The sequence below is a fragment of the Centruroides sculpturatus genome, unplaced genomic scaffold (assembly GCF_000671375.1).
Source record: "Centruroides sculpturatus isolate CEXI.00-Female unplaced genomic scaffold, Cexi_2.0 scaffold178, whole genome shotgun sequence".
In the NCBI taxonomy this organism is placed as follows: Eukaryota; Metazoa; Arthropoda; class Arachnida; order Scorpiones; family Buthidae; genus Centruroides; species Centruroides sculpturatus.
The window spans coordinates 149,812-177,269 of NW_019384433.1; the positions used below are offsets into that span (position 1 = coordinate 149,812).

The 27,458-nt window shown below is 31.8% G+C and overlaps 2 protein-coding genes across 2 annotated transcripts in view; one reads left to right on the forward strand and one right to left on the reverse strand.

Annotated features, from left to right (window-relative positions):
- LOC111619793 overlaps positions 1-16,214 on the reverse strand; it is a 56,240-nt gene extending 40,026 nt beyond the window's left edge. The window contains exons 1-8 of the mRNA XM_023361608.1: positions 15,756-16,214; positions 12,567-12,707; positions 11,666-11,803; positions 10,026-10,168; positions 6,677-6,845; positions 5,928-6,056; positions 4,071-4,201; positions 2,112-2,466 (exon numbers count right to left, since the gene is read on the reverse strand). Of these exons, the coding sequence (XP_023217376.1) occupies positions 2,112-2,466; positions 4,071-4,201; positions 5,928-6,056; positions 6,677-6,845; positions 10,026-10,168; positions 11,666-11,803; positions 12,567-12,707; positions 15,756-15,968 (1,419 nt within the window). The 5' untranslated portion in view covers positions 15,969-16,214. The remainder of the gene's footprint in view (positions 1-2,111; positions 2,467-4,070; positions 4,202-5,927; positions 6,057-6,676; positions 6,846-10,025; positions 10,169-11,665; positions 11,804-12,566; positions 12,708-15,755) is intronic.
- Positions 16,215-20,283: 4,069 nt separating this feature from the next.
- The window catches only part of LOC111619806 (40S ribosomal protein S14), a 49,624-nt gene continuing 42,449 nt past the window's right edge, over positions 20,284-27,458 (forward strand). The window contains exons 1-2 of the mRNA XM_023361626.1: positions 20,284-20,438; positions 26,612-26,763. Coding sequence (XP_023217394.1) covers positions 26,612-26,763 — 152 coding nt within the window. The 5' untranslated portion in view covers positions 20,284-20,438. The remainder of the gene's footprint in view (positions 20,439-26,611; positions 26,764-27,458) is intronic.

Sequence of the window (27,458 nt, forward strand, 5' to 3'; positions counted from 1 at the left end):
GCGTTTAACCTACTTTGGTATTCTTTAATTAATCGTTGCTTTATTTGTGTATGTTCTGTTAGTTTGGCCTGTTGGAATCCTAAGTACTTGTAGAACTCGCCCTCTTCCATGGATTCAATAACGTCTCCATTTCCAAGTGCAAAATCTTCTTTCTTCAGGATTCCTTTTTCTATGTGATTATTATTATTATTATTATTATTATTATTATTATACAGACATCAACACCCGTGAGCAAATTTATTTTACATTTAATTTCTTAAAATACATAAAAATGCAATAAAGAATAAACAATCATCATCTTATTTCATAAGTGCTGCAGCAGTTATGAGATAACACTTGAAACACAAGCATAAAAAGCACAGCAACTGTGATAAAAATATATAAATAAAGCTTGAAATTAATAGAATATGTAAAAGTTCACGTCCCACCTTACACCTTGTGACAGCACACCGGTTGCGGAACACTGTGTTAGAGCTTGCTGTGCAAAACTTTTTCCATGAGGACAGCCTTGGTATCGTTTATGGTTTGTTTGTAATGTTTGTCTGTTGGTACCTTGTTTACTTTTCAGTTTGGTCTCTCACACACTGATAACATTGCCTGAGGTGATTGTTCTCCCTTTGCAGAGCCAAAAGCTCAGGGGTACACCAGGGAATGGCTTTGTCCCTCTTGTTTTTCCTTGGAATAGTTTCATTACATAAGTCCTCCAGGATGTTGATGAAGGAGGCAACTTTGTTGTTTGCACTGCACTGTCTTGTATATCTTCCAGCTGGAGGGCTGCCAACCTGTCTACAAGCTTTGTTTCTAGTGTGGACATCATATTTTTGAGTGTTCCCGTCTACAGCACTGTCTGTTCCAAGCTTAAAGTATATATAGGCATGGTCGCTCAGGCTGGCATTCCCTGAGACTTCCCAGCCAGTTACCTTTCTTAGCGATCTGCTGTTATAGCAGGTTATATATACCCAGCTTCAGCATATTGGAGCATCAAAGGTTGGTAAAGATGCCTGGTCATCCAGAACATTGTCTTCTTGAGTTTACGAATTGCAAGAATTCATCAGTCCGGCTGTCATCATCTGATTGCCCCAGAGTTGGAAATGGGCATCAATATCACCTCTATAATAATCAATTCATCAGAGAGTTGATCTATGATGTGGTCCAGCTGAGCTAGGATCTCTTCCAGCTCGTTAACGCTAGAGCAGTATATGCTCACTAATACATATTTATTAAGGTCTGTTCCAATAGTTGTGCAGGCTACTTTCTTCATACTGGGATTCCCACAATAGAAGGTTGAAATCTTGGTATTTCTCAAATAATGGCTGACAATGGCGAGGGCTTGTGTAGTATGACAAACTGTCCTTAGACATCCTATAGTGCCCGTGATACAGTAGGGCTCCTGGATGATTGCCACATCCACCTCTTCCATTGCCTTACAGAAGGCTGACATTGCCCCTACAGATTTTTGTAGGTTCACTTGTAATACTCTAATTTTCTGTTCAGTTCTCCTCTCTTGGACTACTGTCCATAATTGATCTTTATCATAATCATCATCATAATCCTCTGAATAGCAGGGCAGTTTTTGTCACCCGAATTATGATTGAAGTTTGTGGCCTTCTCCCTCTTAGTTTATACAGATCTTTATTGTATTTTTATTTGGGCATTATTTATAGGTGTGGTCTTGCTGCACTGACTACACACCCTTATGCTCTCTGGGCAATCGTTGGCAAAATTCTTGAGGCGATAGCACTTAAAGCACTGTATGACCAATATGAAGTCATCCACTCCACATCTGATCCACTGGATGTTCACCTTCTTTAATTTTTTTAGGATATTCCTGTACTTTGGAGTTACCACTAATACTCAGTTAGTACTGGGCTTATCTCTTCCTCCTAATGGGAATTCTGCAATTACTTCGCTCTTAAATTGTTTGATACTGTGTAGACATTGGCTACTGCTTCATTTTGGTGGAAGAGGCTGTCCACCACTTCTTCTTTGGTATATTCTTTCAGCACTCCATACACTATTATACAAGGCTTCCTCTTCAATGGCTCTGAGGATTTTAGCCCCACTCTTTCAATTTCCATCTTCAACTTCTGTTTTTCCTCTGCAGTACTTACCTCTATCAACATCCTTCCTTTGTTAAGCTTCCTCACTCCTTGTATTCTGATCCTTAGCTTTTTGGGGTTTATCTTCTCCTTCAGTGTTCTCTTGGTCTTTTCTGGGTCATCCTTCTGGGCCTCTGGCTCTATGAAAATGATTTCTTTTGTGGGCAAAGGCTTCTTGCTCACTAACACCTGGGAATATAGTGGCTTAAATTCTGGCTTCATAATTCTGTTGATCTTTGCACTCATTTCTTTGAGCTCATTATGGAGAGCATCCTTTTCTCCATCACAGAAGAGTTCAATAATATCTGTGACCACTCCCATGATATATTCATAATGCTCCCGCGTATCCATGCGCTCATAGGAGCCACTGTTCTTATTTAGGTACTTCATAATTCTCGACGATACTTTTCGGCAACTTTAAATCTCTCTTTTTTGAGGCTTACCTCATTTCCTGCTTCTCCTCCTCAGAAGAGCTATCTCCCATACTGTCCTCAGATCTGGCCTCTTGGTCATAATGAAAGCATTTAAAAAGGCTGTTTAAATGCTTGCTTTCTACTTCACTTGTGCAGAGCTACTGACAGGACGCACCTTGAGAAGGTAGCAAGCACCCAGAGACAGAACGCAAAAAATATTGATTGGAGCAAATATAAATTAAAAAAATACATTTTAATTATGAAAAGATTTTTGGAAAATTTTCTAGTGTTTTTTTTTCTTTTTTCTTTGGAGGATGCCAGAGCCTCTTGACTCCCCTCTTCAGGTGTACCAATAAAAGATGCATATATTTATGACAGCATAGCATTTTAAAAAACATCTGTCACCAAAATAAATATACAAGTTTCTAAAAAGTCGCTATTTATTTTATATTATTAATATGATCATATTAAATAACTTTTTTTTAATGATTTATACTCTAATTTCTTCATAAAACTGACTATTAAAAACCAAAACATTAGTTTCAAAAATCAACCAGTTTGTGATGAGTTATCATTAAGATTTTAGTGAATGTCTACTATTTGTTAAGTCTTTCCTCTTCTTCTAAAATTAACTTATAAGTTGAAATTTGAACTTATAAAATCTTTGAACTGATGTGCATCTCCCAATATCTGTATCCATAAATTCAATAAAGTTAAGGCTTCATAAAATGTTGCAACATCTTACTGAATATCTTCTATATTAAATGAATTAGGAGCTGTTTCTTTATTATTAAAAACCTAAGTAATTAGGTTTTTTAGCCTTAATTCAGTACTGTGTGGCTGTATAAATTTTTCAGTAGCTACTATAAAACCTTTATCCCAAATTATATTTTTCTTGAATAATAGAGTTTATATTTTTAAATAAACAAAAAACATAGACTGCTTTCTCAGACTAATTTTATGCTTTTAATTTAATTGCTGATAAAGAAATATTGCCATCATATTGAAATTTTAATAATTAGAATTTGATTTTTAATTAATTAACAATTTAGAAATATCTAAAAAAAATACTGTTTCGGAGAAATTTAAAATTTACAACTATCAGATATTAGATATATACTTGTATGTTAACAGTTATGTTATTCAAACTCTAAACCAAATTTTACTCTAAAGATAAACCAATTTAGAATCATTATGTAATTATACAGATTTATATTTTCACTATGTTTATTGGTAATAATATATTCTCCACAGTTTTGCTATGGTAACCAGATGCTCTTAATTCCTATGCCAGTGCTATAAAACTTTATTATACAGTATATATGAATACAATTATGATTGAAATCTTCAACAATAATCAATGACTATAAATAAAATGTTGCTGGTTATTTTAATAAACATTCTTGTTTGGTTTGATTAGATATTGCAAATGCATAACTGAAGGATATATTTCTTTTCTGATTATATAAATATATTAAATTTTATCATTCATTAAAATTAAATTTTGATATATATCAACATTAACTTTTGAACAAAATAATAAAAATCATCTGCTTACGTATTAATTGGTAATTGGCAACGATTTCTTTGCTTGACAAAGGCTGCATATGACACTCCAGCTGTGTTGCACTCGTTACCATCAGGTTTCACAATATCTTTGTCAAACAATAAATAATCTGTTCCACCATTCTAATAAAACAAAGAAAATTTTATTTTAGGAGTTTTTGTTAATTTGACATATTAAAAAATGAATAACATATTTCAAAATTATTAATTTTACAACTACAAATTACTGAAATCTTTAAACAAAGTACATAGCTAACAACTATAGTAGTAGTTTCAATAATTTTAGTAAAAATTGAAGTCACTGTGATTAATTATTGATGAATTTATAAATGTATTAGTTCATCTTACTTACTATTCATTAAACAGAATAGTTTGTTTAATATTTCCTCTAAGTGTAAATTTTCAGTTAAAAATCAAAGTTTTATAATATAATTAAATAAAAATAAAATGAATAGTTTACATAGTTGTCATCTGCACTTAATTTTAGAAAGAACTATTTATATAAACTATAGAGTGTTGCAGTTGAATCAAACTAATAACTTTTAATTTGTTATTTATTTACTTATTTTATTCTCAAGATTAAAAGACAATAAAACAAGTATTTTTAATGAATAAAAATTATTTAGTTTAATCCTGTAAATAAATCATGTTTATTTAAGTTTGTGCTGTACAGAAGGAATTAACATTAATTGAAAATTTATTTAAGGTTAATTTTATTAATTCATTATGCTTTAGTGTTTAACTCAAGAAGTTTTATTTAGAATCATTTTTATACTGTGGTAAGTTCAATAGCCAGAATGGAAGGAACGAGCATCATTATGATAAGAGAAAAATTAGACAAATTTTTGCTAATTATTCTTACTTCAAATTAAATTAAATAGTAAAATTGATTCAATATGACTCATCTACATTAAATGAAGTTCAAAATTATGTATAAAATGTAAATGTAATTCATAATCATGTACTTTAACCAATTGGAAATAGATTGCCATAACATATTCTATATGTATATACATATACAATTATATATACAGTAGAGCATCGATTATCCGACTCAATTGGGGACTCAGGTTGATCGGATAACCGAAAAAAATTGGATAACCGAAAAGAATGGAAAAAATACATTATTAGTATAGTATATTAGGATATCCCATGTATATTAGTATATCGCTATTAATTAATTTAATTAACCAACTTTGCGTTGAATTTTCATCGATGTTTAGCCTAACAAAATTTTTTTAAAATAATAATCATTGCTATTGTATTGTTAAAAATTATTTTTAAATTATTTTATTGTTCACAAAACAAACAACCACTCATAATTAGAAAATTAAGTCTTGTTTAAATACTGGCCTCCCTTCAACGGTCGAGCCGTAGTTGCCAGCTAAAACACGCAAAAATTTAACAAAAATAATATTAAAGTATCCAAGACAGCCAAATATTGTAGCGCCAACATCACTAGCGGACATTTGAAATTTGCCAACTAGAACGGTCGNAATAGAATTGAAACGACACTTTGAAATGTTTTCCCGATGAAAATGAATAATAATAATAATAAGTTTCAATAAAAATAATAAAATGTAAATTGAATATTATCATAACGAGTTTGCTTGAATTTCCTTTCTTCTGAGATCGCAGCAATGTGCGACGGTTAAGCTAGTATAGTCTAATAATAAGTGACATACTCTAAATTCAAGTTTAAGGTGGTTTTTTTTTCCTTATTATTTCTTTTAACAGAGAAATACTTAAATACACATTATTTTATTGGATTATTCAATTTGAAAAACAGCTAAAATATAATTATGATAAAATATAAAAAATACAGTTTTAACTGAAAGTAAATATATACTTTTAAAGCTTGATGAAGAGAATTAGGATCAGTATTTGGTGGTTCTTGTGGAATTAGAAGAAATTTGTCAGTATATTTAATAGTAATATCTGCATTATTTGGTCTCTTTGTAAGATATGCAACAATGATCTGAAAAAAATAAACAAACAAGTTCTAATTTACAACAACAAATAATAGAAAAATAAAAAATTCTTTTCTTATATTTATTTTATTACATTAAAGATTTTTGTTTTCATTCTTAAATAAACAAATTGTCATTTTGTTGTGATTATTATATATCCACAACAAAATTGTGATTAATTCTAAATGATGTTCCTAATTTCAGTAAGTGATTACCTGCATTTGATTAAACTGGAAAACTGAACAAGTTTTTTCTTACCTACTACAAATGTTCAATTTGCTATCCACACATAACATGGCACACATTAACTCTATAATCAAGTTCCTGCCAAACTCTGCTTAGCATGTCAGCATCAATTTCTGCAATGGCTGCAGTGATGTGCATGCTCAGGTCAAGCTGTGTTGTAGAAAATTATGGCATAAACACACAATCCTTGATAAAGCCCCATAAAAAGAAATCACACAGGGTGATATCTAGGAATTGTGGTGGCCATTGCAACAGTTTTTGATCTCCTCACTTCATGGCCAATCCATTGTTCAGGCAACCAGTCATTAAGATATGCCCAAACACCATGATGGTAATTTAATGATATATAATAATATATTGATATATAAAATTAAATACTTACTGACTTAACATCATTGAATTGATAAGGATTGTCAGGACTAACAACGAATGATTGTTTTTTAGTTATATCCATCCAAAGATGAGAATTTTTATTTGAATCATGTCTTACAAAAACTTGAATATGCACATTATGTTTGATAACTGGTTTTAATAGACTACTGACAGTATACCTACAATATATGATAAAAATTAATTTAAAAATTTGATTATAAAATAAATAATCAATTATGTTAGTTTACAGAAAAAAATATTGCAAAAATTCTCTGTAATATAATTACCCAATGCTAATTATTAATGAATATAAAATTCAAAAAATATTTTAAAACAATAATTTATCATTACAAAAAATGCATTTCATAGAAAAAGTAATCAATAAAATTTCTGTCTCTATCCATTATTATTTTATTAGAGTAAAATAATTATTCTAACAAACAGGAAATGAGAATTGTTTGATGTCCCTCAATTACTAATATTATATTTAAATAAATTTAAAATATTAAATATATAAAAATTGATGTATTTTCAGTAGGCAAATATTTTAAAGCAAGCAAATAAATGAATAAATATAGTATTGTTTGTAAAGAATATAACATCAAAGATAAAATTTAAAAAATAAGTCACAAAATTTCCTTAAAATTATATTATTATTAAAGCAGTTTGATTCTCTATTACATATACAAAAATCAAAAGTTTGCTTTATTGGAGCTCATCAAGTAACATTTTCTACAGAAACTGTTACTCAATGAGCTCCAATGACTTGAACTTTCAGGTAATAAAGTCCATTGTTATGAAATAGAAAAATAAACTGACTTGATAGCTGTCACTATTAGGCTAGTTCATCTTTATATGTGCTGCAAATGAGCTTAATGATCTGAAAGTACAGTAGAACCTCTATTATCCGGATTGTTCAAAATAAACAAAAATTTTACGAATTTGCTGATTTGCACTTGGTGAATTACGATACTATTTATGTACTTGATGGAATGAATAACTTTTTTTGTTTCAACAACGTCTCACCCAGCACAGTCGTTGTAAACTCTTAAATATATTTTGCGTCATAATAAAAATATAACTTGACATACGTATTTATAAATAATTTATATTCAAATTACATCATTTTTATGACCAAGGGCGGCATATGGGCAACGCAACCACCTATGCCTCGCGGTCCGAAGGGCCTCATGCCTCGAAGGTTTATGCATTACTTAAAAGCCGCAAATGTGACAAAAAAATTTTATTCATCATAAAACAATAAATAGTTTGTCAAATTTTTATTCATAAAAATGCAGTTTCAACTGCTTTTTATTTTATAAAATCCGTCTTATTGCGCCACCAGAGAGCCTTTTAAACAATAGGTAGTCTGTTAGTGCTGATCAGTAGTATTCCAAATTCAATACGAACATTTGTTTCTTGAAAATTTGATCACGATTTAAGTACAGTATTTATTTTTAATATTACCAATAAGTCATCAAAAAGAATATTGTTGTATTATCATTAAAAGACAAATTAAAGTATTTGTTTCGATTATCCGAATTTTTCCTTATCCGGACTACCTTCATCCCCAATTAGTCTGGATAATCGAGGTTCTACTGTATTTGAGAAGTTGTTACTCAATGTGAGTGAGCTCAAATAAAGTAAATTTTGTTAGTTAAAATCAGGGCTGTGGAGTTGTGTAAAAATCCACTGACTCTGACTTTTCCTTACCATTCAACTCTGACTCCGACCAGGGGAGGACTTGTTACCAAAAGAGACCCAGAAATTCTATTGTCATCACGTGACCTCAGAATAAAAGATTCAATAAATAGAGTTCTAATAAAGATGGAACGTAGAAACTTTTTATTCCAAAGCTAAAAGACTCTTCTAAGTAATGACACAGTCAATATATAAATATGTATTTGATAATTTTTACTTTTCTGGCTGTTATATATAACAGAGTAAGTGTAGCATTTGGTCAAAAAATGACTTCTCCCAAATTTTTACATTTTTGGACTCAGGACTACTTGAAATTTCGAGATATGCAAAAGATTCAAGATTTTTTTCTATATGTGTGGATGTTAGACTGTGGGGGGGACTGATTTTGTTCACCCTGTTTGAAGCCTAATAATTTCTGTGGTTTTTAAATCGGAGTCAGATGGTTTAAACACAGGAGTTAGTTATTAAGCATCAAAGTGGTTGAACTAAATTGTGTCCCTATACACATTCTAACATCTTAGGTAAGAACATCTTAACAGTCTTTACTGTACTATTATAAAATGACAAAAAACTTACTTTGAGGGTAGAGATGAGTCTTATTACTTTTTTTTAATTTTGAACGCTAATAACGAGTAAAATATTCATTGAGATATGACACATGACCCCTTTTATGTCTTCAATCTGTCGTCCTTAAATTAAGAACCAAAATTTAATAGTATTAATGCCTCTTTATTATACACAAGCTATAGTGCCAAATTTCGTTTCTTAAACTTTACCCATTTTGAGATATTGTTTAATATCTCAAAACAAAAAATAAAGAAATTAAACAAATTAGATGCCAACACACACATGTGCAAATTTTTCCCCTTTTATTGACTTTTTTTGAGAATGTTGAAGGGATCAAATTGAAAGGTCAAATTTGACATAATTCCAATACTTTTCCGTTTTATATACATAACAAGTTGGGAAGTAAAAAGGAGTTGGAGTCAGCAGATTTTTTGACAACTCCGACTAAAACTCCAAAACTCCACGACTCCAACTCCAAAGCCATGGTTAAAATTAAAAACAGAGTTCATAAAAACTTTTTATTTTATTTATTTATTTTTTACTCTTTTCATCTTGTGGAGACCAAGATCATTTTACCATACCAATCATGGATTTTGCAAGGTCTACAATGAGGCAGCTGAATGTTGAGAGATGGAGTCAAATATAGTCACAACCTAAAAAATTTCTCAGACTTTTTGACTGACCATATTGTCCCCCAGAGCAGTAGGCTCTCATTTTAACCACTTGTCCATCCAGCTGTCATTAATTTTACTTTATTAAACATTATAAATTTTATTCTATTTTGGATGGATATGATAAGAAATTTTGTAATTATAAAAAATCCAGATTTTAATCTGACTTAATCTTGTAATTTTTCACAAAAGTTTAGCCAGAAATTCATTTCTCCCCTTTCATTTATGCTGTGTAATTTAAAAACAATTTAATATATTTTTCTATGAATTAAAAAAAATTTATAAATTTAATTTTAATACAACTATTTTATAAAATAAATTTACATTTAATTTCACCAAGCCATTTGAGACTTAATTTAAAAATAACTTTTTAAATAACATTACAAAATATTATTTGAGAATAAATTTTTAAAAATTTACCAAATTTTATTAAAATGTAGGCAATGAGCACTTGTTAAATACATTTCCTGTTCATTATATGGCAGATTTTCTGTACCAGTACAGTTTTGTCCTCCTCTAGGATGAACAGTAGTATTAAGATCTTTACACGAACAACAGAAACCCTAAATTTTAAAAATCAATTTAAATCTTATTTCTCATTTTAACACCATATTAGATAAAATTTCATTATACTTAGAACATTACAATTATTATAACCTTTATTATATGTATTACAGCAAATCAAAATTACAAATTAATATATTTTTCTCAATGTGCAATGCACTGACCTGTTACACTACCCGGACCTCTGAGGGATGTATTATAGTAATGTTGCGCTCAGATGGCTAATGCATCTGAGCGCCATGTTGCATTGGATACATCACCAGGGAAAGCTGTGGATAACCTTTGGATGGTATCTAATAGTTTAAATGTGTCTGGAAGAGAGGAATTGCTCGGAGGTCCGGATCTTTCTTAATTATAACAAAAAATACTATAATATATAATTATTTAATAATTTATAGTAATTATTTTAAATAATAAACATTAAAATATTACTGCTTTCATAAAGCAAAATTTTTAAATAAAATAATTGATATTAGTAAAATCTTGTACCAAAATAATAGTATTATACTGTTACTCTTATTACTATAATAAGAGTAACAGTATAATTAGATAATTAATCAAAACTTAATCTAAATAAACTAAAAATATAAAATAAAATATCATATGTAAGATAATAAATCATTATTGATGCATAACTATAAATCTGCTGTATCCTTACTGCATCTTTGTTATGCAAAGTGGAACATACTTTATTTACTCAAATGTAAGATGCACTTTTTTTCAAGCTTTTAGTGATTTCTAATGTCATGTGTCTTATTTCCATTCCCTCATTTTAATCATTTATTAGATCAATATTCTTAACAGAAAATATTTAAGTCAACTTAGCTCAATCTCATTAGCCTATTACAGTAATGTTGTAAGTACTTGGATGAAAGTCCCAGATAAAGCTGTGTAGCAGTATTTCCAGAAATGTTGTATTTCTGATGCTTTAAATGACACCAAGATGGATTATATATGGGAAGAAGTGAACATTGAATTCAATGTTTGGTTTACTAAAACTAAAATTAGGTTTACACACACTTAATGATTAAAACTAAAATTTAGGAATGGGACTAAACAAGATTCAGAAAAGACTAACATGGCAAGTGAAGAGATCTCCCTTTTATATGAAAAACAGTGATATATAACTTACTTTACTTACAATAAATACTGAACAAACTATTTTTTTAGTGTTTTTTTGTCAAAGTTGTTTATTTTTCAGAAAAAAAAAAAAATAATAATATATCAATGAGTGAGCATGTAGAAATTAAGGTGCATCTTAGATTTGAGATTCTCTCTTTCCCTCAACATCTGTGATGACTCTTTTGATCAATCCCACGACCTCCCCTTAGAAGTGCCGTTTAAGACCAACCCATATAAGTAAAAAGCTAGAAGAACAAAGCCAGGAAGTAGCCAATTTTAGAAAAAAAGGAAAAGTTTAAGAAATGACAAAATTAAATTAAAAAAAAATGACTTAATCAAGTCATACTGTTACTAATATCATTAAGAAAATTTACTTGGCTAAAGGGAACTATGATTCCATTTTCAGTTTTAACACCACAGGTAGCTTGAACAACGTCATTATCTATGCATCCTGTATAATTATTTCTATTCTTTTTATTTAATACTGTTTCACTGACTTTTGCATTTACTGACTGAAATAAAAAACAAAAAATAATTATTTTTCTATGTATATATTATATTGTATTTTTAAAAAGTATTATTATTATTATTATTGCATTTAATACTTTGTAATTTGTCTTAGGCAATGAATTTTTATTTATTAGAGGCCTTATTATTTTATTTATATTTCTTTAATAAAAAAATAGCATAAAATAGAAAAGCTGACTACTTAACATATTGATTCTTAATATGAGGCTCACCAGTGGCCTAGCAGTCTTCGTACCCTGAACACTGGAAATATGGTTGTGGGTTTGCGCCTCGCACAGACAGGCTGGCCATGTGGAGTTTTCCGGGTTTTCTCCACCTCTGTAATGCCTAAATAGGGGCCAGTTTCCCTTAAAAAAGACCTCCCGGAAGGCATCCCCCTAGGCAGATTGTCCCAGTGTTACATTGCCATAATTAAACTTAATATGAGAAACAATATAATTTACAATCAGTACTGATAGTATTTACCATAATTTCCTGTTTATAATTTACAGATTATATGCCACTTTGATGATGCAGACTAAATGCCACTACATATAATCTATGAGAATTTTTCTACTTCATCAAAAAACAGTATAAAATCACTTTACTTTGTTTTGTTAGTCTTCTTGACGTGATAAAATATGACAAATGTGTTGTTATTATTTAAATACTAGGCAAACACAAAAAATAAAGATATGGACAGACCAGTTTGCTTCTATTTACGACTGAAATAGTGTTAATAAAAGAATATAAAAAAATGAAACTTACCGAACTGTAAAAAAAAGGATAAGCTAAGATAAGCGGCTCTCTTTTCATCATAATTGTTATAGGATTCATAAGTTTAACCATCATTTTTATTTCAGGATCATATACATTATCAAGAAAAAGATATTCAACTTCATGAAGTGACTGAAAAAATAAGTGGATATTTAAAATGCAAATCACTTCGGTATTATTTCTAAATTTTAAATACATAGATTTTTATCAGTAAGGCAATTAAGACAGAAAAAGAGTAATAAAAAAGATTTCATTCATAAATCTATTGTAAAATTCAATTTTAAATTTGAAAATATATATTATAATATTAAGCTTATTACCAAACTGATAAGTTTAATATTTTATATCTGCTTTTTCAAATATGTCATTACTTTGACTAGCTAACTTCTGTCTGTAAACAACACTTTGAATTTGTGTAAGGATAATCAGTTTAATAGTACCAATAAATAACTGTTTGGTTACTCATGTCTATTATTCTCATCTGTTTGAAAATTCTTTCTTTAAATGTAAAATTTGCGAGGCTCCGGACAGGGTCCGAACCCCTCACTAATCTTTCAGCCTGTAAATCAGACTTTGGAAGCAGTTCTAGAAAATCTCCATCTTTTTGAAATAACAAAACACCTTTAATGCATTTTGAAAATATTGGCTGATGAATTTACATATTAATAAAAAATACGTAAAAAGACTGTATTTTAATCATCGGCTGTGGGCACCAAGTGATCACTACAGTGTCTGCACTATAACACTGGACTGAGCTCGGGCTCTGGCAGTACAACCTAGTAGGGACAAACCTTCTTTGCTCTCGAGCCCGATCCTCTTTGTAATACAGTTTTGGTGCAGTGGCTATGCACCTTGAGTCCTCTACTGAAGAGAGGTTAGTTCATGCATGGTCATTTAAGATGACGAGGCTGCAACCGTCAACACATCCAATCAGCTGATCGTCCACTCAGGACATCGCCTGAAACGGTCAGCGGGACCCTCTCTTCCAGAGAGGGGCCCAGCCCAGCAAGACCCTTGGGTTTATACGTCAAAAAGACCTATTACAACTGCCATCAATTCCTTTAGTTTCAATAAGTTTCCTTTACTCGCTGCTAGCATTCCAAGTACTTGCTCGGGAAGCTGGGGCCTGTCGACATTGTCAACAGTTCTGCGAAATTCCTCAGTAAGAGGACAAATCAAATACATAGTGCTTCGCGTCTCTGCGAGGACACCTACAGTTAAAGCAACCATCTCCTTGTCCAAACTTGGAATTGAAGTGGAGAAACTTCCAGTGTCCGGTCAGCATTTGGGTCACTAACCAATCACAACTTACTAGAGTTTGACAAACTTCAGGCACAAAAGCATAAGTTTACCTACCTACTGTACTTTGAGTCCAGTTCTCCTGCCAGTTTGTCATTGATCATTGCAGTAGACTACCTTTTATGTAGGAGGACGAGGGATCGACTGTCCAGGTTACAAATGGGCCTCTAGCTGCTGTCTTGGCCAGGTAGTCAAAATGCTCATTTCCCTGGGTTCCAATGTAACCTTGGACCCATCTCTGGTCAACTTGCTGTTCGTGCCTAGCCCTCAATACCCTACCTCTAATCTCCAGTTCTGTACGGTCTTGATGGTACCCGTCACTCATGGCCTGAAGCGACAACTGGCTGTCGGAGTAAACCGTGAGTGGTTCAGGACCCAGATGTCTTAGGATCCACTGGGATGCCTCTTCAAAGACCACCAGTTCTGCCTGAAACACAGACACCTCCTTAGTTTGACTGACCGATTGTACACCAGAACTCCAGAAAAGATACAATATGCAGCACCCATCTTTTGAGCCATCAGTGTATATTTCAACACCACAATTCGTCTTTTCACCAACATCCCAATCTAGTCCTATCCTATAGGCGAGGTGGACTCTCTATGTCTGCCCGACATCTGAGTTTGACGATTACAGTGTTTCGCCTCTAAACCTTCTACTGTTGTCCTATAGAAGGCCACCAAATATATAGTACATCACTACAATGCATTTATATGCAGACATAGTTAATTTTACATTTGGTTATGCTTATCAGGTTTTGGGGTGGAGAGGATGGTGGGCAGTGCCGGTGCCAGGTTATTTTGCGCCCTAGGCAAAGTTTACAAATGCACCCCTTATTTCACAAGTAGGATATTTTTAAAATGAAATTTTAAATATAAAACAAAAATTATTTTGGCATGCTTTATTAATAATATACAATATGTAATCCTTCTAAAAACAGAGCCCTTTTTTTATTTTCTTTTTTAATTAATTTAAAAATTCTCTATTATAATTCATTTACAAGAAAAAAAGTTATAAAATATCAAAACTTAATTTTTTAAAATGTTAACATTTTAAAATAACTGAATTTTAAATAGCTGTAAGTTGAATCACTTAGGTACGGAACAAAAAATCACCAAGAGTTAAATAGTATAATAGTGTGATGCGAGGGATAAGAAAAAAGAATCGATACCTAAATCACATATTGCTATTTAATTTAAAATTTTGGCAAAGTACGAATAAAGCATAGCTCGAAATTTTGCACCGTAACGGTTCACACCCTAGGCGATCGCTAACGGTAGTGCGTCCCCGACAGCGGAGCGTGCCACTCTCTCAAATCATTAAAATGCACCGTCATTGGACTTGGTTATGGTACATAAGTCTGTACGGTACAAGTTTCGGTCTTCCATCTTAATTAGAAACAAATGAAATTTGAGGACGATACAAAGCAAGTTAAAATACCGTAAAAGTTCTAAAAAAGTGCATTTATTCCACGATCATTACGGATTCGACCCGGATAAAAATAAAGGACACGGAAGCGAGAAACCACCATCCGACAGACCGAAGCAATTAAGAAAACTTTTAGAATGCCCGAACCCAGTGCCGTAACTAGCCATTCCTGTGCCCTGTGCAAGAATTTGCATTTAGGCCCCTTAATTAATTAGATTTGGGAAACATAATAAAACAAATACATCCATTTTGGACCCCCCTTCCAAGTGGGCCCTGTGCGGCCTAGTTATGGCACCTGTTGCACCTGCCTAGTTACGGCACTGCCCGAACCGAATCCAAACCAGAATTTTTCAAAAATTTTTGCTGCCTCGGTAATGGTTGCTTTATTTAAATACTGCAATTGATATAATAAATAATGATAATAATAAAAGATAATTATTAATAAAAAATCGTACCGTTTCGTCATTTACGATGGTAAGGGCTATTCTTATTTTCCTTCGACACTCGATTATTTCATGTCGTAACTTCGGAGTCTCTAGCATTAAAGTTGGCGACGAACATCGTAATAAAGTTCCGTTCATTTCTATTCTAGCAAAAACATTAAGGAACGAAAAGAATACACCGAGTATGAATATTACACACCGAATTATACTGCAGAATTCCTTCATTTTTCTGATCGAAAGATACGTCACAAGATTTCGAATTTAAATTTGAAATGTTTGTTCTATAATACTCTTGACTACAGTACTAGTACATAATACATATAGAACACGATACATTCCATATAAACGATTATTATATTAGAATGTCTTATGAAAAATAATAAAATGAAAATAAATAACAAAACTTTAACGGTCCTCTTTTGAAAACATCATAGACCGGTGGCGCTCCGTCCTCGGAAGCGGTGGAAGCGCCGCTTCCCTTGTATTTTCTAAAATATAAATACAGTACATATTGCGCGATTATTTTCATATTTTAAATTAATTAAAATTAATATTTTATTATAACCGCATTATGTATTAATATTATTACAAATTTCTATACTACGTGTGAAAAAAACGATACGATCTCTATTGTATATTCGAATATCATTGGCGGAATGGAAGCGACGCGTTGTGGAAAACGGGAAAGCTTCCGAGCAGCTAGATTATACGCATGCGCTTTACAGAGTACCGATCACGCCATTTAACAAAAGCTTAAAGGTCAAGAGGGTAGGAAGATAGAGCGGGGGTCGTGTGTCATATTTCAAGAGGGTCGGGGTTAATGAAGATTTTACACGTTACTAGCATTTATATATATATTTTTCATGTCCTTAAAATTAAATCTTTTGTCATTTTATAATAATTAAAAATATGAAAAGTTTATATAACAAAATCTCGTAATAGATGGCGCCACACGCAATCTTATTTATTATAATGTAATTAAAAATATAAAAGTTATTTTTTAAATAAAATCTCACAACAGCCGAGAAAGTTACGCAACTCGTTGCTATTGATAGATTTTTTTTTTTTTTTTTATATATATATATAAAAACAGTTACATTTCTTGAAACGAACGATCTTTTTCTCAGTTTCAATATAGAAAGATCTATATTTGATTGGTGTAAAATACATTAACCTTTACGTAACTAAATTATAATACGCATATTTAACCCCTCGCGCAAAATGGAAACCTAAGGCTAAAGGGTGGTAGGGAGTCTCTCGATCCCAATCCGTCGTCACTCGGGGGATAGAAACGTAAAAAATGCAGATATTTAGCCTTAGAATTCAAAAAGAATCCATAACGTCAATCGCATTCGAATTCGTTACGAAATTTTGCCCTTTGACCTCCGACTTCTCCATTGAATCTATGTATTAGATACAACGCTTTTCAATGGCTTACTTTGCGAGAATTATCTTGTCTGCAGCTAAAACACATCTAATACACTTAACAGTTATCTATACAGGCTGGACACAAAGAACTCTTTTCCTTAAGTTGTTTGTATCTTTTCACAATGTGGTCATTTCTGAGTGCAGTCCATCTTACACACTTACGTCAAATGCTTTGTGCCACTTAATTAATCTAGTATCAAAAATGTTTGATTCAGCACGACACAGTCCGACTGGAATGCTTTCGGTTAACCGACGTTTCGGTTGATCGACATTCGGATAATCGCTGCTCTACTGTATCGTTTGAAGAAAGATATACACATAACCTGAAATGAAGGCATGTTTTTGCAATTCTCTCCCTACTCATTGGAATGTAAAGAAATAATTTTACAACTAAAAATGAAAATGTAATAATAAATTTAAATTAATAATGTTTTAAATATTATTGTTTATTAAATATATATACTGTATATTACACATTTACTTACATTTCCATCACAGAGTTCAACAATAACACTGAACGCCTCCTCAACACACACAAGTATGTATTAGCCATCAGCCTAGATATTTCTAAGGCTTTTGATTCTGTCTGGTGGCCTCTCATCATGCTTCGACTCAAGCAAATCGGTTGTCCAGCCAACATCTACTATTTATTAAGAGACTATCTCAACAATAGAAAAGCCATTCTTCAGTACGGGTCGCAGCAAGTTGAGAGGAGCATTGCTCGGGGTTGCCCACAGGGGTCGGTCTGTGGACCACTTCTGTGGAACCTCACTTTTGACCCTTTTCTCCATGAAAACTTTGGCCAAGACTGCATCACTGCTTATGCAGATGACGTCCTGGTTTTGATCGGTGGCAACTCTCGCTCGGCACTTGAGCAAAGAGGCAATGATACCCTCAATCAGATTTATAACTGGGGCCTCAGGTATAAGCTTAATTTTAACGCCGAAAAAAACCACCTGCTTAATATTTAATAAGTCTGGCCAAGCGAATCTTTACCGTCGCACCCCAACTATTCGGATGAACAACAGATCCATTAAAGTTAAAAAAACCATCAAGTATCTTGGCATCTGCATGGACCACCGTCTCAGCTGGGATGACCACGTCAAATACATCACCAACCGCACTAACCTCATCTTTCAGGCTTTTGCTCAAGTCGCTCGCAAAAGATAAGGACTAAAATCCGATGCAGTTAGCATCATCTACGATCTTATTTTTACACCCATCATCACTTACGCTAGTGGCAGCTGGGGCTGGGCTGCCAAAAAAGTTCATCTGCACAGGAAGTTGATATCATCACAGCGTAAAGCCCTAATCCTAATCTCCGAGGCCTACAAAACTACACCAAATTGTAGTCTACAAATTATTACCCATAAGCCACCCATTACCAATATCATTCACGCCAGCTACAAGCTCTGGAAACTCAAAACTGGGCATGACATCAGTATTGATACCTACAACATTCCCGCTGCTAACTAAGAAAGTATGAATCCAGTCATCGACATCACCCCTCCGTATATCAATAGTTACATTAGCACCGACATGCCCAGCAACCCTGACCTGCAGATTTATACAGACGGCTCAGGCCTTAATGGGAACATCGGTTGCGCATTCGTTGTGCTAAGGGAAAATCACGAGATCCATCACCAAATGTACAGACTCGACGACTTATGCAGCGTTTTCCAGGCCAAGCTTGTGGCCATTCACATGGCCATAGAATGGTCCGAGCAGCACTGCACAAATAAGCAGATTGCTATCCTTACCGATTGCCAGTCCGCCATTAAACTCATTAACAGTAGACAGCTACATCCACTCTCTACCACAATCAAGAAACTCACTCACAACTCCACCAACAACTACTGCATCAGCTGGGTTCGCGGGCATCAAGGCACTGCCGGTAACGAAAGAGCGGACCAGTTGGCGAAGGATGCCACCAACGATAACACGNATAAATACATCACATGAAAATACAATATTATAATACATCTGGAATATCACATGAAAATACAATAAAACATCGCTAAATTTACATAAGGTTACATTTAGTTTTACATAACTTATTATACTAATACTTTTGAAGTACCAGAGTATTAAGCTTTCCGTGCTACCAGGATTGTTAGGAGCAAAATACGTAGTTTCAGGAAGCACAATCTTTATGATAAACTGTTGAGAAATTCTTCAGTTTATTCCTCATTTGTTTAGGATGCTATAATCCATGATTTAGTACTCCTATGATCCTTATAAGGTAAAGCGCCAATAGTTTCATTTATCTAACATGTGTGTAGACGCACCATGAATTTCAGTACTGTACACCAAAACCTGCCTCTTAAATATCCAACGTGGATGTGGTCATTTAAAGTAGAACTGAGCATAACACATAGAGTTTATGTATCCCACGCTTCAGATTTCGAATAAGAATGTGATAATTCATATAAAACTGAAACACTGCACTGCAAGTTCGTGCAGTGCTTACATTAGTAATCCGTACTGTCCAGATGTGAGTTCAATTATATGAAATATCTGTCAGCACTTAATAGCCAAAACGCATTCGTTGATTCCTAATGCATTCTACAATAGTCTTTTCAAATCGTCATATGTGATGACAATTATTGATTAGATCAGAATTGAAAACAGGACCAAGCTCTCCTAGTATAGCTTCATCTATTTTAAGACAGAGGAGATGTGTGAGACACAGAGGGTCATACCTCGATAGTGTAGATATGCATCTGTAGAGATTTACAGTTGAAATTATAAATTGTTTGTTATCATAATAGACTTTTTTTTTTTTTTTACACATATACACGCTTCTTTCACTTGTCAACCAATTTTTTTGGTCGACAACAGTGTAACCTCTTTCCAACCCCCTAAAATCCCCATTTTTATTGTAAAAATCGTCATTTAACCTTCAACAATGCAAACGACAATGTAAATCGTAACAATGATAACAATTGCTTAAAATGAAATGTGTGTGATAACCCTTTCATTGTAATAATATTCAATGTATATGTAATAAAGTGTATTTGTATTAAATTAATTTTTTGCCAATAAAATTTAAAGATATTAAATATTTCCATACAAAAATTAAAAATAAATATTCTTATATTATTTTGGAAAACTTTTCTTTAAATAATATTGGGCGATTAATAGAATACGTCATTCACATTCATCCTTTCGAAATCTGGCAACAGTGTGTAAGGCAATCGAAGTGGTCCAGTTGGAGAATTTTTACATAAAGAATTTCAATCTAATTCATCTGACTTGAAAACATAAGTAAGTAATGTAATTTTTATATTACAAATTCGTTGTATATCAAATATACAGACAGACATATTTTGTTAAGCTTTATTGCCAGTTAACACGTGTGTATTTGCGTGTACTTCACGAGGTCTCGAAATGCATATTTTCAAATATATGGCGTGGTTTAGTAATTATATGGTTTTCAGTTATTTGTGTAATTACTTTTAGTAATGCTGCAATGGTGAAAACGACAAAATTATAGGTAATTAACGGACCTATAATAAACGGCGCTCTGTAGTAACGTTAACTTCACAGAAAAATTAGAGAAACAAATTATTTTTCACAATAAGAAAAATTAAAATAAATAATTTGATAAAGAAGAAAATTGGAATCTAACTACACAATAGAAAGGGATTTTAATTAAATACATGATGACTAGATGGTTAAAGCATCATCTGCCCCTCTTGTGTGCTTGAGTTTGAGTGGATTGGATCTGTAGAAATTTAATGTGTAGTCTTACCCAGGCAAGATTTTTGTCTTTAGATATTCCTGCTAAAGTAGAATGTTAATAGGATGGAAAAAGCCAAAAGGAACTGGGATCCTTATTCTGGTCATATCTTGCTGTTGAGAGTCTATGTCGTGAGTAGGGTTTCTCATTTCCCGGTCTTTTGCTTGTCCCGGGATCTTGGGATAAAAGTGAACTGTTTCCTGAGATAGAATTAATTATTTTTAAGGTATACAAAATATCTTGAAATCAAATGATATAATTATTTTTCATTTTTTAAAGTAATTTTAAAGTTCTGTAACCTCCAAAATCATATTAATAATGCTGTGTAAGGTCTATAGGACTATAATAAAAATTACCTTTAAATAACGTAGAAATTTTCACAAATAGAAAAAAATTAATTAAAGTTTGCTGGAAACTGCATACAACAACAACAAAAAAAAGTTTTGAATTGAGTTAAAAATTAAAAAAAAACGAACTTCTAATTTAGAAGGTAATTTTCGTTTTTTAAATAAAATATAATACAAAATATTGCAAACTTTTATAAGATTTTAAAAAGCAAAGATGGTCAATACTCCGATAACTCACTCTAATTCTTATTTTAGTAATGAAAAGTCTTGCCACCGAGAATGCCCTTTCCGATTCAATTGATGTGATTGGAATAGTGTTTAATGCATTTAAGAGAAGACAGATATTATGTGTTTTTTCACCTGTAGCCTGGAAGATTTCGAGTTCGTTTTCGAGATTGTAGTACTTCTTTCGCTCTCTAGTATTCTTGATTTGTCTACCTTGGCTGCTTTAATAGCGGCATCAAGCTTAGAGCTCGATAATTCGGCAATTCATTTGGCTTTAATAATCAGGTTTATGAAGAAAAACTTCATACTTGCAGACTTTGTACTCGTTTGTATCCTTGCCCAATTTGCACAATCTGGCGTCAGGCATTTATTGAAGCTACTGGGCATGGTTAAAACTCAAGACAGCGTAAGCACAATTATTCCAGATATTACAGGTTCCGACAAGTAAAGAATTTTTATAGTCCTGCCACAAATAAGCTATATATTGATTATTGACCATTTGTGACATGCTATAACGAGCAAAAATTTAAAAAAAACTAATAAGTAGGTTTAAAATTAATAAATACAAATGTATTCTGACAGTGAATGAGTTAATTATGCTTTCTATTTGCAAAATTCCTCAACCTTAACACAAAATAAGAAAAAAAGTGAATTTTTAAGAAATTTGCGGGATTTCCCGGGATAAGAAAAATTTCCCGGGTTAAAAAAACAACCGGGATCCCGTTTGAAAAACCCTAGTCGTGAGCTGGTTGCTTACTGATTAAACATTTGTCTATTGAGAGATTTTATTCCAAACATGATTCTGGATGACTTTTTCTTCTAAAGATTCTTTAATCTTCCAGAGTAGATCATTGTCTTTTGTCTGTAGTCTCGATTTTGTTATATTGAATATAGATGACTGGGTGCTACTTGCTTTATACAATCATATTAGAGAATGTTCTCTCAGGAAAGAGTATTTTGAGACAGAGATAATGCTTTTAATTTTTTTTTTTTTAAAGCAGGAATGCCACTGACTTGATATTTTTTAATGATTTTATATCAATTACTGAACTATTGAATATGCTTATCTGTTACTCAAAGTATTATATTTATTGAAATATTGCCAACTAATTTCTTCTTAACTAAGTGTGGCACTTTTTAACTTGATTATTAAAATTTTTATTTGTTCAGAAACAGTATTATCTAACAAGGAGACCTTAAGTGGTATTCATCACATCCAAATAGTATTGTGTTTATTCACACACAAAATATTATTCTCAATATGAACCTTTATTAAGCAAAGTAAGACGGTGCACTTCTCAAGTATTTTTGAGAAAATTGACATTAAGAAATTCTCGATGACTTAATTAGCAAGTTTTATGAGCTTTGTTCATTGAACGTTTTGTACGTTGGTGTTATTGTGGATGCATTTATTTATGAGCTAATTTTACTGTCAGCACCCTCAGCCTGTATACTTTTGCTTGAGTGCCACGCTCATTGGCATTTACTTTAGAGCTGTGTGATGTCATGTTTAGTGTTAGTAAGCTCAAGAGTGCTAGCTAGTTCATTGTCAAGCTTTGCACTAATTCAATATGGCTGCTTCCATGAAAAAATTACTTTCTGTACAAAGTAATGAAAATGGAATTATTTTTGGAAAAATAAACGGCAGGAAGTAATTTTATTGTAAATTTCAATTATTTGTTGTATAAAATGTCTACAGTGATCTTTTTTTATTGTAAGGTTCAATAGCTTTAGATGAATTTTTTCATAAACAGATGTGAAAAAAATTAAGTTTGACTCATTGTTTATGATTAAAAGTTAATTTTACCTTGTACGTGTTTGGAATCTTCAGAAATGTTATGTTCAGAGCATTAAATAAATCGTAAAGAAATGAACAGTATTAATAATAATCCAAAACTACATAAGTTCGTATACTTGAATAAATTTTTACTTACATATGGGAAATGACTTCTCGAGAAATTGTATCATTTGAATAGTATTTTTGCATTACAAACTAAACTTATATGATGACAGAGTAATACAGTAGAGCATCGATTATCCGACTCAATTGGGGACTCAGGTTGGTCGGATAACTGAAAAAAAATGAAAAAATGCATTAGTATAGTATATTAGTATATTTCATGTAATTAGTATATTAGTATATTGCTATTAATCAACTTTGAATTTTCATTGATGTTAAGCCTAACAAATTTTTTTTTTAAATAATAATCGTCACTATTGTATCGTTAAAAATTATTTTTAAATTATTTTATTGCTCACAAAATAAACAACCACTCATAATTAGAAAATTAAGTCTCGTTTAAATACTGGCCTCTCTTCAATGGTCAAACCGTGTTGTCAGCTAAAACACGCAAAAATTTAACAAAAATAATATTAAAGTAGCCAAGACGTAGCCAAATATTGTAGTGCCACATCTCTAGCGGACATTTGAAATTTGCCGAGTAAAACAGTCAGTTAACTGATGTGACGGTTAATCGGGGATCCGATAATCGATGCTCTGCTGTACTTATTTCTATTGAAATAAGCTGCTGCTTCAGTTGATGTCTTAATAGCCATATGCTTTTCATCAATAGAGCCTCTAATTCCAGGAAAACCAGATTGGGTATAAAAAAATTCCATTATTCTTACATCATTCTGCTCTGTGATGGCTGAGAGATTATTTTTTCATTTTCATTTAACACTAAGAGAGAATTAACAACCTTATTTAAAATATTCCACACAGTCCATCTAGATCTATTAAAACTATCACCAATACCCTTAGAGAAAAGAAAGAAAACAAATATTTTGTATTTAATATCAATTATTTGTTGATTTTAAACTCAGTTTAGTTACACCATAAGAGAGCAACGACTCATCCATTCACTGGGTAATACAATCACATTAAATATATATATGTATATGTACAATCTGCTATTCTCTTATATACTGCATCTGATTTCATATATTGCTTCACATAAACCTGAATGATTCTTAATTTGCCAATGTCCATAGGCAGCATAAAAGCTGCTTTTGAGGAGACACAGGTCATCTTCCAGAGAAAGTAATTTTTGTGTGTCTAAAATTGGGCTTATTTTTTAAAGGAGGCTCAAAACATTTTCTTGTAAGTCTAAGGTGCTGTTTAAAATCGGTTGGATTATAAGAAGGTACAGTCTCTTCAATAAAAGTTTCTATCTTTTTTATTTGACCTTACTTTTCTTTTTTTTTTTTTCATTTTTTCTACAATTATATCCATAATAAGATCATCCTTGTCTGATTGAGAATCAAGTAGTTCTACCTGTAATGAAACATTTAAAATAGCAGCTTTGACAATATTATTTGCAGGAAACCGCCATATTTCTTGTTAGCGTTCACGTTTACTTTCGAAAGGACGCATAAGCACGAATACACGTGCTAATGATGTCACTTCTGGTGTTCAGAAGTAGCACTATTAGCTCAGAAGTAAATGCACCCTATTTCTCTTTCATGTTTGCAAGTTTTTGGGATTGAATCACAGTTATGGAATACATTTTTTCCCCCTTAAAATAAGTGAAATTATTATATAAATAAATTAATTAAAAGTCATCCAGGCTTATACATTTTGTGTATTATTGGTTTTTAAGCCTCTTGCCTTAATTAAATTTTTTTTTTTTTTTTAACTGTTGTCTACTACAAATGCGTTTAAAGGTCTTTATTTCTAAAAATTAAAAACAAAAAACATGAGTAAAGTAAAGAATGTTCTAATAGCAGATGTACTAGAACATGAAACTGGAAATATCATCCAGTTTCATGTTCTAGTACATTAGTACATCCATTGTCATAAAAACTTGAGAAACAAATAAATATATCGCGTCTCGCACGTCAAATAAATGCTGCTTTTTTTGTGTTTGCAACATTCTTTTATAACCTCACACCCAAAACATACTTCATTAACATTCATAAAAACTTCTCTTTCTTGTGTAAGTTTTGATGCAAACAATACATAATGCAACATTTTGCAAAAATTGGGGCTAATAGTTGGTAATGGACTATTGAATGAATTTTTATGTAGTTTTTTAAAAACATGAGCAAACATTCTTTTCTTTACTTGAGATTTTTAAGTTTTTAATTTTTAGAAATAAAGTTTGATCTCTTTGAATGTATTTGTAATAGATAGTAGTTCTGGGGGAAAAATGAATTTTCAAGGCAAGAAGTTTAAAAAAAGAAAAATACACATTTTCACTAGTAGATAAATAGACAAAATATATAAGACCAGTGATTTTTAATTAATAAATTTTATATAAAAATTTCACACTTATTTTAAGGGGGGAGGAATTTATTTTGTTACTGCAATTCAATCCCACAGACTCACAAACGTGAGAGAGAAATGATAATGCTGAGATATGAAATATTCAATAAGCGAAGCTCGTAAAACTTGTTTTTAATTCATTGAGTATTTCTTAATGTCAATTTTCTCAAAAATTTCTTAGGAGTGCTCCTTCTCACTTAAAGGTTAAAATCTTAGTCTTATCCACACACACAATGTTATTCAGATCTGTAGTGGACACCTTGTAAGTCTCTTTGGAAGCGATTTTGACATTAAAAACTATAAAAACTTTATAAAACGAAACAAACAAAACAAAATATCTTTGTCAGAACAATGCTTTATTATTTGATGCATCCCACACATTCTACATTTTTGAAAATTTTACAACATTGTTGGTTAAAATTGTGTTGTGCACATCTAACCCAAACATGCATTATCAACCTAGTATGATTGTGATCAACAGCAAAGATGAGATCGTTATGGTTGATCACAACTGTCTTTGTTTCTTGTGTTCATGATATTCCTGAAAGAAGAGAATGAAAATAAGTTATCAGAATTGACCCTTTAAGAATGTGGTTTGCACCAAACTTTTCTGTTTATTTCTTCCAATTAGTCCAGATATATTAGAGATGCCATATCATACGAAGAGTTGTATTATGGTCACATTTTTTATATTTTGTTCTCATAGAATGCATTGAGAAATCAATAGAGCATTTGTTCTTTCATTTTTATAAATATCGGCAGATATGTGAAGGATTAAATTTCTTGACAAAATTGAATGATTTTCTTTAAGGTATAATATATAAATCTTTTGCTTATTAAATATAAATACTTTTTCTTATAGATGGCTCCAAGAAAGGGTAAACAAAAGGATGAGCAACAGGCTGTTACAACTCTTGGTCCTCAAGCATTAGAAGGCGAACATGTTTTTGGTGTAGCACACATTTATGCTAGTTTTAATGACACTTTTGTGCACGTAACTGATTTGTCAGGAAGGTAAGTTTCCTATAATTTCAATACTTTAAAATCCATATGTAATTATTTTTAATTTTGAAGGTGTGAATTAGTTTGATAATTTTAGTAAATTGAAAAGTTTTAATATAAAATTTAAATGATCAAATATTGAATTTTATAAAATATATATAAAAATTATTATTATAAAAATTAAAGTTTAACATAAGTTTTGAACAGCTGTATTTCTTGAAAGAAATTTATGAAATATACACTGAGGTGAGAAAAAATTTTATAAATATGTAAGAAATATCAACCAAACTTGCAATATATGGAGTGTCTGGAAAGTCATTTTTGTTCTTGTAAAGAAGGAATTGAGACATATGTCAGAACATTTACGGTCAAACCTTTGGTTTCAAATTTAATTTGTTCCTAAAAGTTGTTCGAAAACAGATTTGTTCTCAAACCAAAACAAATTTTCCCATAAGACAGTGTAAAATGCATTACAGTCGACCCCCCTATAACGTACGTTCCTATAACGACAATTCCTATAACGTAGCGAAAAAATTGTAGCAACTTTCGTATAACGTACCTCCTATAACGTCGTTTCGCGACAAGATTGATAGAGTCTGGACCAATAGTGGATGAGCAGCCGAACTACTTTCCTCCGACCCTGCGCCACGCTACGGAGCGGCTAAATTGAGTTTGCTATCGTCTGTTTAGTATTATATATAAATTAT